This window comes from Crocuta crocuta, unplaced genomic scaffold, assembly GCF_008692635.1.
Source record: "Crocuta crocuta isolate KB4526 unplaced genomic scaffold, BGI_CrCroc_1.0 scaffold32, whole genome shotgun sequence".
NCBI lineage: Eukaryota > Metazoa > Chordata > Mammalia > Carnivora > Hyaenidae > Crocuta > Crocuta crocuta.
The window spans coordinates 1,336,565-1,348,911 of record NW_027529424.1 but is presented as its reverse complement, the minus strand read 5'-3'; the positions used below and the strand labels follow the sequence as shown (position 1 = coordinate 1,348,911).

The following is a 12,347-nucleotide window of genomic DNA, read 5'->3' as shown; positions in this document are numbered from 1 at the left end:
ATGAAACTACTTAAATATCTGATAATGGGATACAATGTGACTTAAATATCGTATTTTTAGAATACACAATAAAAGGGGAAATAGTCACAATTTATCAAATAGAAAAAAAATATCAGGTTCCAAAACAGCATGCCCCCTCTTTTCTAGCATGCCCCTCTGCGTGGACAAGAGCCGTTCCGAGTGGGATCAGAGGCATGGGCACCACCAGGGAACTTGATAAATGCAAATGCCCAGCCTGAGAATGACTGAATCGGGAGAGCTACAGGCAGGCCCCACAGTCTGGGCTTTCCTGCCCACTGTGTGCCACACAACCTTTGGGGTAAGATGTGGAAATTCCCCCTGGTGGAGACACTGGGACGCAGAGAAGCTACGAATTCACCTAAGGCTAAAAGGCTAGTAAGTGGCGGCATCACATAGCTACCTCCAGAGTCCGTGCTTTTTAACCACTTCACTCAAGTGCCTCCCCAGGTGAACTCCTATTTGGAAGCGTGCACTGTGCTCTTTCCCTTAAACTCACATCGTGGTGCATCCCACCTATTGGTTTTTCTTCTCCGTTGTGTTCCAGCACTTCTGTTACCAAAAGTTCCTGACCAGGCTGGGGGTGTTCTGACACCATCACTGGCACCACCATTAACATGCTGAGCACCTGCTTGACATCTTTGGGCTATAAAAAGATCTCTACAGTAAATACCAGTCCACATTAGCAGAAACCTCAATGCCCACCAGTGACAGACAACACCGACCACAATACTAAATACAGAAGGCCTTTCTATTGGCAGCTGAAATGAAGCTGCCACGTGGCAATCCCACACGCGCGCTTTACAAACCACATGGCTTACCATTCATGGAATTATGCGACTTCAGAACAATGTCTTGTAGTCTTCTAGTTTCTGCTTTATTTCAAAATTCGCACATAACACGTCTTTATATTACACTATCTTATATTCACAAATTCAAATTTGAGGGGGAAAGATTCTACCAGATTTTGTTCCCAAACTGCAAGTTTCTAAATAAAGAGGCCTCCCTCAGCACTTTTATTGTGTATTATTCTCTAAGGAAGAAACACCTCAGTCATTCATTTCAGGAAACTACAAAGGGAATGGACTGGGAAGATGGCTGATTTAGGCCTCATCACTTCTGAGAGGAAGGAAACTGCACAGACTAGAAAAAATGTCCAGCTGGACTAGTTTTCAAAGCCCTCAAATACTCCTGTCTTCAGGAGCTGAATAATAATTTCATAAAATTTATGACTTGGCCCAACTAACCAACCAAGTATTTTCAAAAGAGAAGACTATCTTTAAATGGACTTCGTGACAAAAACATTAACGGAACACAGAGGCCATTTGTTCAACTTCCTCATTATTACAGATAAGGAAACTGAGGCCCAAGAAAAGGAAATGGCTTGGCAAAGCTCACAGAGAAAGGGGCAATGCCTGGGCCAGAACCAATACCTGGCTGGTCCACACTTTGTGTTCCACACTGGCTCTCTCACTTCTGACGACTCTATTGCATTTTCTCAGTTGATTTTCTACATTTTCTACTGATTTGGCACAATCACTACCACCACCATTAACACTACCTCCTGATCAACAACTGGACAGCATCTTTCAAGATGATAGGTTTACAAGTATCCTTTAATAATGACACCAAAACTCTACCTCCTCTGGTATCCTGCCAAATTCCAGAAAAAACTACGCATGCATTGTGGTGATTTAAAAAAAAATAATAAATCGGGGCACCTGGGTGGCTCAGTCAGTTAAGCGTCCAACTTCATCTTGCGGTTCCTAAGTTCGAGCCCTGCATCAGGCTCTGTGCTGACAGCTCAGAGCCTGGAGCCTGCTTCAGATTCTGCATCTCCCTTTCTCTCTGCCCCTCCCCTACTCACACTTTATCTCTCTGTCTCCCAAAAATAAATAAATATTAAAAATAAAATTAAAAATAAAATAAAAATTAAAAAATACATGCTCTCAAGGTAGGATAAAACTATTCATTTGCCCCCCCCTCCCCTTTTTAACCTGAGATATTAGCACAACCACCACCACCTGTGACTGCTCGGACACAGTGACTTGGGACATCCTCTTGAGACTCCCCATTTAGCATCTCATCCTTCTGTTAAATCCCACCCTTCCTCAAACAGCAGGATTTAGGATAAAAAAAAAATTTTTTTAATGTTTTATTTATTTCTAGGAGGGAGAGAGAGAGAGAGAGAGACAGCATGAGCAGGGGAGGGTCAGAGAGAGAGGGAGTCACAGACTGAAACAGGCTCCAGGCTCTGAGCTGGCAGGCAGCACAGAGCCCGACACGGGGCTCGAACCCACAAACCGCGAGATCATGACCTAAGCGAAAGTCGGACGCTTAACCGACTAAGCCACCCAGGCGACCCTAAAATTTTCTAAAAACTACTGGAAAAGTGTAAAGTTCTAAAACCTACTTGTCTGCCCTATTAACAAGTGGAAGAACAAAGGCCAACCTTATAAGCCGTCCCCAGTACTGCCGCTGGAGAGTAAAGAAGGCTCAGAAGGGAACATAAACAGGCCCACAACACCACCAGAAAAACGACAAGATGTCCCTCTTATGTCACTAAGAGGTGGGACTGCTAGCTTTTTCCTAAGTGACAGCTCTCAGTCCACATTCACGTTCTGCCTCCTAGGTAAATGTTGTCAGTGCTCCCCACCACTGAATCGTGCCTCCTTCCGGTCCACATCCAACCCAGGTCTGGCCCCATTTCCCAATCCCACCTTCCAAACACGCAGCTCAAGCACAAACCCAACTCCACCTTCCCAGAGAATCCCAACATTCTTCTGGACCACGTTCGTCTACGGCAGCAAGCTAAATGAGCCCACTTTGGGGTGACTAAACCTGTTCCGGGTAGTTGCTGGCCAGTGGGATTCGACACACTTTTGTCTTAGTAAGTTACCAGTAACGTGGTGGCAGAGAAAGAACCTGAAATAAAAAGCCTACAAACCTATAAATCCTGACATCACTTTTCTGGGTCTGCACCCTTACTGATAAAATGACAGCTCGCGATCCTATCATTTTCATCTCAAACTCTTCATCTCCAATCTGCCACATTTCGGCCATACTGTGCATCCAAAAGATTTGTTTCTATAGAAGAACGTGCTCTGGTTCCCATCACTCAACTTAACCCTTCCACTGACACAGCTTGTCTGGAGAACTTCATTTTTCACCCTTAAAAATAAGGGGGTTGGGGGGAGAGAACTCGGGGCCAAAAACGATGGCTACAATGCTGTGTTTTCTGGGTAAAATGCTCCATAATTCTAAGAATGTAACTTGACTTGTATCCGATCCATGCTTCCACAAAGAAAATGGGGCATTTCTCCCATCTGGCTCTTGAGGAGTCGTCTGGCTCTAACTGACCCCCTGAGAGCAGCTATTTTCATGGCCCGGCACTTGTAATTACAGTCTGTTTCCCCACTTGTTCCTCTTCGGGTAACCTGCTGGGATTTCTGCGAACAACAACATCAGCCGGTCTTGTTACGGAAGACGCCGAAACCAACACCTTCGGGAACAGGGAGGCAACCGTTGTCAGCAAGNCGCAGAGCCCGGGCCCCCTGACGCCTGGAGCTCGCAGCTGGTGGAGACGACAGGTGCACACAAACAGCCCCGTGTGCTATGTACACCTGGAGGGCGAGAGGTACACGCAGGTCTCGGGGTCAGGGCCTTCCTCGGACGACCTCCTTCCGACTCCGCGTTCTCTCTGAGGGCTACAGGCACATCAGCGAGGACGCTCCGGGACACACGGGACGTCGCCGGACTAGCAGCTGAAACCACGGGCGCTCATCTGTAACTCGCCCAAGAACCAGGCGTCAGATCGCCCCCAGCTCCCTCGGCCCTCGGGGGTGGCGTCGGGGACCCGGGCTCTCGCTGTCGCTGTCGTGCTCCGCCTCGGCGGCCCCCACACAGCAGCTCCCAGAAGGCAGGCGGCCGGGTCAGCCTCCTCGTCAGAAGTCTCGCCCACAGTCCGGGGAAGTCACTCCCGGAAGCCCCCCGGGGTCCTCCTGCGCCTGATTGGCCAGAACAATGTCATGTGATCACCGCAGACACAAAGGAAGCCGGGAAAATGGGAGGGCGCCATTGCAGAGGTGGGGAGGGGAGCGCAGCCTGTCGTGAGCAGTCAATTCTGTCACACACAAGACTGTTATGGGCCGAATGTGTCCCCTCCCCTCCAAATTGATACTGTGTGGGCCTACCCCCCGGTATAATAGTACCTGAAGGTAGGGCCTTTGTGAGGTCATGAGGCTGGGACCCCAAGATGAGACCAGCGTCCTTGTAAGAAGAGACACCGGATCACCCCCGGCCCCCAACTACCAACATATCCACCTACTCTGGCATTTCGGTCAAATCTGTTACTATCTAGTAATACTACAGTCAAATGATGTTTTTTTCCCCTCAATCGTGCATTCCATCAAGCTACTTAAATCCTACAATCCTGATGAAAAAGGACAGGGCAGGCTGGTAACAAATGCTCTGCCCCACACTGGTTCCGCCTAAAATGCAGAACTCTGCTTCTCTCTCCCTCAAGTTACCCAAGTTTTAAATGTTTTCATTTCTCTTGTTGTAAGAGGATTCATTACTTAAGAACTCCACATCCAGAAACCTCCCACCGGTACCGACTTCTCAGAGCCCCTGTCAAAAACTTCAGAACGTGATCTTTATAGTATCTGTTTTTAAATCCACACAAATAGTATCTACTGTAATTTAAGTAAATGAGAAGGGCAAGGACAAATGACATGTCAACACATTCACAATGAAAACTTGTCCTTTACTTACAGCTGGTTATAAAGGAAATCATTAATTACTTCCGGAAGAACAACTGTAAAATCATTCTCTCACCAAGAAATTACAGATGTATCAAGATAGCTAACGGCTCTTATGCCTTGGGGTGGGGGTGGGGGGACTAATCTGAAAAGCTTCAAGAAGAATTGGACAGCTTTACCTACTTAGATTAAGTATTCAAAGTCAAGTGTACCAAAGGACTAAGGAAAATGAGAGAATTCTTTCAAAAATTTTGCAAGGCAATTCAGAGTTCAAAGAACAAAATCTAGAAATAAATATTCTCTGGTTTGTAATCTTAACAAATGTCAAAGTGAATGTGATTCCAAGTATTTGGGAGCAAAATAGCTAAGATTTTACAATTCAGTTTATAATACAAAATCTACAAACACAATGGTACATATGACCATTAGGAAGGACACTAATGACTTTATTTTCCTAATTTTATCCATGAATCTTCAGAATTGAAGTCATAAACCTCATATGCTCTTTATAAAATGTATTAGTACTAGGGACGCCTGGCTGGCTCAGTCAGTTTAGCGTCCAACTATTGATTTCAGCTCAGGTCACGATCTCAGGGTTCATGAGATCGAGCCCCGGATCAGGTTCTGCACTGACAGGCTCCCTCTCTCTCTGCCCTGCCCCTGCTCACACACTCTTTCCTTCTCTCAAAATAAACTTGAAAAAATAAAGAATAAAAATTTTTAGAAAGCTTAAATAAAATACATTAGTTCTAGAAAAGATCTGTTACCATTCCTAAATTTCCTTATATCTGATAGCAATACACAAAAACCAATGTTAAAGATGGTTATAAGCATTGTCCTTCTATGTACTATCAGACTTGCTCTAAAGTTAAACTTTCTAAAATACCTCAGATCAATGGCTTTCAAACTTCTGTCTGTAATCCTTTTTATACAGTGACCCAATAAACACCCACACTAAAATTAGCTGAAGCAGAAGTTTCCAGAAGCAATATGCTGTCTTTACTATATGCTTGTACACTGTGATATTTTCAATGTTTTATTTTTTTGTAATGCTAGTTGTGACCCACTAAATTCATTTCATGACCCACTAATGGACGCAGCTTGAGAAATCCTGTCCTGACTCATTTACTTGAACTTGCTGCAATAATTTAGCAGCACTCTGACAACCAGAGAAGGCAACTGAAAATGTAAATTGGAGGAGCTGCTGTATGCCAAGTGCCATCATCCCTTCCAAATAGAAAACACTTAAAATCCATTACCTTTTAAAATTTTTATTTGGGCGAGTATTACTGATACTAGAGTCATCACCTCTCTTCTGCATAATCTTTATCCTGACTCCAATCACTAAAGAACAACTTCAAATCCTTCTAGCTGCGTGTGAACGAGTAAAGGAATACAAACTAAAGATTACTTAGAGAATTCTATCTGTTCCTGGTTAGGTAAATCTTTTTCCCTGCTTATGACACAACACGGGCAATAGAGATAACCGAGGAAGTATTGTATTTTCTCAACTTTTAAAAATATTTTTAAAAAGCAGTTTCAGGGACACCTGGGTGGCTCAGTCGGTTGAGCATCTGACTTCGGTTCAGGTCATGATCTCGCAGTTCGCGTCCCACATCGGGCTCACTGCTGTCAGCGCAGAGCCTGCTTTGGATCTGGAGCCTCTGTCCCTTCTCTCAATTTCTCCCCCGCTTGCGCACACACGTGCACGCTCTCTCTCTCTCTCAAAAATAAATAACCTTAAACAAACAAAATAAAAAGCAGTTTCAATAATTTCTCTACCCACAAATAAAATTCTAGAGTACATCAACACTTAAAACTAACTTTAAGGGCATTTGCCTACTTTTTAAAAATGACAGTGTAACTCAGATAATATGTTTCTTAATACCAGAACAATAATTCTATTTGCATAATCTCTTAAGAAGCAGAACAAAATTCTACACAGGGAGCTAAAGTCAACAATGAGTAAGAGGAAGGGCTCCAGTCCCGGGGACCTGGACCCAAACAAACGCCATTTACCCCACCATGCAGGAAACGGGGCAGAAAATGTAAGGGCGAAACTAAAATTGATCTCCCTTCCTGGCCAAAGGAGATAAGGCAACAGTAAGGGCAGCATGGAACAGAAGGAGGTTACGCTCTGGAGTCTGAGAAACTCAAACCAGCTCTACTTAGTTCAACAATAAAAACACTTACAATAATTACTCAATAAATATTAGCAGTGGGCGGGGTGCAGTCCTAACTGTGCACACCCACCATCTCACTGAATTTTCTTTTTTTTTTTAATATTTTTATTTATTTCTAGGAGAGAGAGAGACACAGCGTTAGCAGGGGAGGGTCAGAGAGAGAGGGAGACACAGACTCGAAATAGGCTCCAGGCCCTGAGGGGGCAGTCAGCACAGAGCCCGACGTGGAGCTCGAACCCACGAACCGCGAGATCATGACCTAAGCGAAAGCCGGCCGCTTAACCGACTAAGCCACCCAGGCGCCCCCATCTCACTGAATTTTCACAACAAAACTCTGAGGTAGGTTCTGAGGACCCGAGAGAAACTAGGAAACTTGCCCAAGCTCATACAGTGAGTCACGGCAAGGCCAGAATTCAAACACAGTCCAGCTCATCCCAAAACCTTTGTGGGGCTTGCCTTCTGAGCCCCGTGTTTCTTTATCTTTCCCTCTCAGGGCTGCTCAATGGATTAACACCTCCTGCCTATCCTATAAGGGCCCATCACCACCAGGATCCAGTGACACAGCTGCCACCAGCACAAGGCAGAGTGTCTCACGCAAGCTGACTTCACCTGTTCAGAGTTACAAACTTTATTCTTGTTTTTTTCTACCCTCTCGCTGCCCCACCCCCCCCGACTCGCCTCCCCCACGATTACCTTTCACTCGCCTTAGGAACTGTGTCCTGGGAGTAGAGCCCTCTAACCAGGTCATGAGTATATTTACTGAAGGAAGGGAGGGGGATAGCTAACGCTTCTAAGACGGAGCAAAGTTGTCAGGCTTAATTCAAAGCCAAGACAATGCCAGGCAGAGAGCCACAGAGGCTGGGACTCAGCACAGCAGGAGTGTGCTAGAACAATCCTCGGGGTAACGCTCACTTTACCACGGACAGCATGAAGGCGGGAGAGCCCAGGCGGGTGGTGCCGGTGTGGAATGGCCTAGGCCAGTTGTGGCTTGGGGATCCAGCAGAAGTAAGAAGGCAGGGCCTCAAGTATGCCAGGAATTCTGCTGAGGGCAATAAACCACCGCACGACGCAAAGCAGGATTGCATTCACATCGGTTTGGGAAACAGGAAGTGGCGGTACCAAGTAGCAAGTAAGTGTCGACAGAATTTTTCAAAATAGGGTTACCTTTTCTTCCTTTCCACATTAGTTGGCAAATGCCCTCCCCTCCCCTCCACTTCTTCACACAAAAAAAGTAGGTAAATAGAGACACTGACAGGCTCAATGCACATAACCGTAACACAACAATCATGTTAATTTAACCAAGTTGTTGTAAGACATGCCAATGATACACCATTACCCAACCACTGAATCAGGCCAGTTTTAGAAGTAAATATAGAGTGACTGTGAGAGTACATATGCTCTATGGTATAACAAGTCAGCTACAAATGTGACGCTCAATTTGTTGCTGCAGCAACAGCAGAGGATGCCTGCTCAGACTAGGAGTTAGCAATTTACCTCTTTGTTTCACATTATACAGCCATCACTAATTATTATAAAAACCACCTTCCAAGAATTAAGATATCACTAGTTTGCCAAACCAAAGGGGAATACAATCAACAGTGTGACTCAGAAAAAAAGCACCCAGAAGCCTAAATGACATAAACTGAATTTATGAATGTTCAGAGAACAAGACATTGTTACTATAAAGCTGTTCAATAATCTCAAGAGATACAATGTTTGTTTTCAGACTTGGGAAAAAAATTAATCATGAAACTAACTGCCAGATTAAATAATATAATCTAACAAGAGTAGTTTACTAATATATCTATTATTTTAATAAAATGAAGGACTGATCACACTGTGAGCTTAGAATCATTAATGCCACCCCTACTGAAGTTTTAATTTAATGCCTGATTATAAGATAAACATACAAAGTATCCAGACTTTACTTCTGTCTTTAATCTGGTTTTATTTTGCCTCTCATGCTTGTTTCAAAATAAGTTCTGTTTCCATCTCATTAGCAGGAAACAAACTTTGTTTTCTCTTAAAATGGCTCACTGCAGAGATGGAAAGATTCAACTCCATGACTTAGAATACTGGATATTATTTCCTCATTACATCTGTCACTGCCCCTTTTCTCTCCAACTAACTAAACATCACACTTTGTCAAAGAGCACAGGTCCAAGCCTCAGAAATGCCAGGCCCTGTGTCTAGGTCTGCCATCCCACAGGCTTCCTGCAGTCAGAAAATAATCGTGCCCCTGGGGATCAGTTTCCTCACCTGTGAGCCCAGAACCAGGAGATCGGAGGTTCTAGTCAGGACAGTCTGATCTAAACCTGAGACTTCCTTATACACACACACACACACACACACACACACACACACACACACACTGGACAACACAGTCGGCCTCCATGAGACAGACTTCTCAAAGCCACATCCACTCCCCCAAGCCCCCAAAAACAGGAGACGTGAGAAATCTGCTCTTTACTATCTGCAGCTATAATAGAAATAGGGTGGCTCCCAAAAGACCTATGCCCCATAAGGAAGGCACACTACAGCCTGCCTATGAAATGCAACCCCTCATTGCCACTGTGGGGCTTTCAATAGTCAGAGGTGATCAGGCAGCAGGAGAAAGCAAACTGCAGTAAAAGAACATTACATTCCTTTCTCACTACTTAAGGAGGCGGAAGCACTATTTCATTAATAACAGTGACTTAAATAAAATGGCCTTCCAAAGAGTCCTTCCGTGTTATCAGAACTGTGTGAAAGTCACTAACTGGATCTCAGAGATCTACAATAAAGTAGTCCATGAAGACTCCTCCCACAAGCACCGAAGATCTACAGGTGCTAATCACAGAGTTTCAGAATGGTTCCTGGCTTGGCCAGGATGCTCTGATTGAAAAAGGAAATACGCCAGTCAGCACTCAGCATGCCAGATAGCCACCCGGTCACAATATCCTCATCTGTCACAGCCCTGACTCATGAGAGTTCTGCTCTTGACACAACAAAGCTGTGCAGAACCTCTAGCTTGATTATCACGTACTGTGCGTTCCTCTGGACAGGAGTCTGGAGGGTGTGGGCCATGGCCACCAGCCTGGCGGCGGTGCCGGTGCGATTTCAGGGTAAAATCTGAGAAGCCCCACCCCCCGCCACTTGTCAGACACACCCAGAGACCAACAGCTCCGTGGCTAGAACAGCAGCACCAACATTTTCATTATTAAGAAGAAAACTGTCAAAGCAGGATGCCTGCACTAAGAATGGGCTTTCTCTCCAGGAGATTATCTTAAAATGTAAATTAGGTCGGGTCAGTGCACAATAGCTTCTTCGGGAACCCTCTGAGGGCCAGGGCCATTTCTCTTGTATCTCCAGGGCTGAGAATATATTAAATGCTCAACTATCATTTCTTAAACTAATTCAGTATCTCACTAAATTCTGCATGAAGAAAAGATACAGGCCATAAACCCTTTTATTTGTCCTAAACTGGTCACGATGGGAAAAAAAAAAAATGTAGTCACTGGTATTGGGCTAGATTAATTTCTACTCGATTTCTCTCTACAAAATACCTACCACTGGCTGGGTCTGTGCTCCACTGGAATGTCTTGATTAAAATGGGATTTTAAAAAAATCATTTGAAATTGGTAGTAGAAACTATATGATCAGTGATGGTTTGATTCTCAGGTAATCCACAGAAATACTCGTTCTGCTAACTAACATTCACCCAGTGCTAACTATGTTCCTGGCACCGTTCAAACACCACGTATTTCATCTCGTGTAACCTCCAGGACAGTTCCGTGAGGGAGGGATTCCATGCCTACGGACAGAGTAGGAGCTGAGGCACAGCGACTTAGCAACTAGCTCAAGGTCATGCAACAGGAAGAGGTGGGTCAGCCCAGTGGGGGAGTTGCCAGAGCCTGGGGTCTTCAGTAGCCCCCCGCAGTGTTCCCTCCCTCCTAGAGAAGCCCACCCCCAGGGGAACGAGAGACGAGGTGGAGCGGTCTCTTCTCGTTTTGGAGTCAGGCCATATTTTCTGTTAAGTTTTTAGGGGAAAAAAAAGACAGTTCATCTTTTGCCCTACTCGGCCTCAGTCCAGCTAATGGCCCTAATTCCTCCAGCTTGCCTTCCCTATTCCTCGGCGTCTCCCGCTTCCCTGAACCCGCCATTCATGCTTCTCTACGCTTTGCCACTCATCGCACAGTCCGGAACTACTTTCCAACCCAACCTACACAAGTGGGTGAGTGTCTAAGTGCGCCACGCACACAATCACACATGCAAACCTCCTACATGCACGTGCAAACCTCTTTCCAAACTCCAATTTGCTTTCAGAAGTCAGAGGGTAAAGAAGTCACTGAAACTATTTCACCCTGAGATGTAAAAGGTAAAATAACTCCTTGACCTTCCTAGAGATGCTAAAATGTGTAACTTATAAAAAGTTCCTTGTTCACAAAGTACGGTATGAATTAATACACAGTCTGAACATGACCAAAATTAGATGGAAATTTCAAAAAGTGTCCAGGATGATAATTAAATGAAGCAGGCCACTGGCAACAGTGTACCTGACTACGATTTTCCTGTCTGCAGTCCTCCGTTTCTGAACTCAAGAGTCCAAGTTGCTCACAATTGTACCTGTGGGGAGAGTGGAGGGGGAGACTGGAAAACTGGGTATGGGAGGGGCACTGAGCAGGGAGATTGTACGACCAGTGTTTGCAGCTGGAGACCACTTACATTTTGTTTCTGAGTTTTTAAAAACACTTCAACACCTTAATAATATGTTCTGCCAGGTATAATAAAAGTCTGCCCAAAGAGCTTGAATTCTTAGTCTGCTAAGAGCTAAATGTGAAGGGAAGCCCGAAGTAGCAAACGAAGATGTAAAGGGAAAAAAAACACTTGAACCACTGAGCTGTACAGCTCCAAATAAAGGGCAGCAAAATAACACACTCCCTAACAGGACATGCTGATTTTGCTTATTTCCATGTGAACCCACTGGACTGTTATTAACCTCCACTTCCCTTCTAACCTCCGTTTCCCTTCAAACACTCCCCAGCTCTGGTTTACAAACCTGGCTTGCACATCGGAATCACCTGGAGAACCTCAAAAACCACTTCGGCGTGTAGCTCCAGTCGAGAACCACGAAAGGAGAGTCAACCACGATCAGCCACACCCACGACAGGGTCTGGGCGAGAGCAGGAGCACGTAAAGAGGAAAGGCTGGTAAGGGCTGCAAGGACCGTTCTGTCCACACTTCTCTTCTCCCTCCACTCCAAGACCAACCACCTAAACCAACATCTATCCATCTACCCCTGTGCCAGCACTGAGGACCAGAGACACACAGCAGACAATACTGGCAGACCTGATCTCAAGGAGCTTCCATTCTAGTGAAACCACACCATAGAGATTTAAGCTACCCC

At 45.1% G+C, this 12,347-nt stretch overlaps 1 protein-coding gene across 3 annotated transcripts in view; it reads right to left on the bottom strand.

The window, feature by feature from the left end:
- The window catches only part of FAM107B (family with sequence similarity 107 member B), a 221,611-nt gene that overhangs the window by 24,516 nt on the left and 184,748 nt on the right, over nucleotides 1-12,347 (bottom strand). Inside the window, exon 1 of one of the 3 annotated variants that reach the window (XM_077758466.1) lies at nucleotides 2,966-3,355. The exons of the other annotated variants lie outside the window; for them this stretch is intronic. Coding sequence (XP_077614592.1) covers nucleotides 2,966-2,981 — 16 coding nt within the window. The 5' untranslated portion in view covers nucleotides 2,982-3,355. Of the gene's footprint in view, nucleotides 1-2,965; nucleotides 3,356-12,347 lie in introns of those variants that run through there. 3 annotated transcript variants of the gene reach the window in all.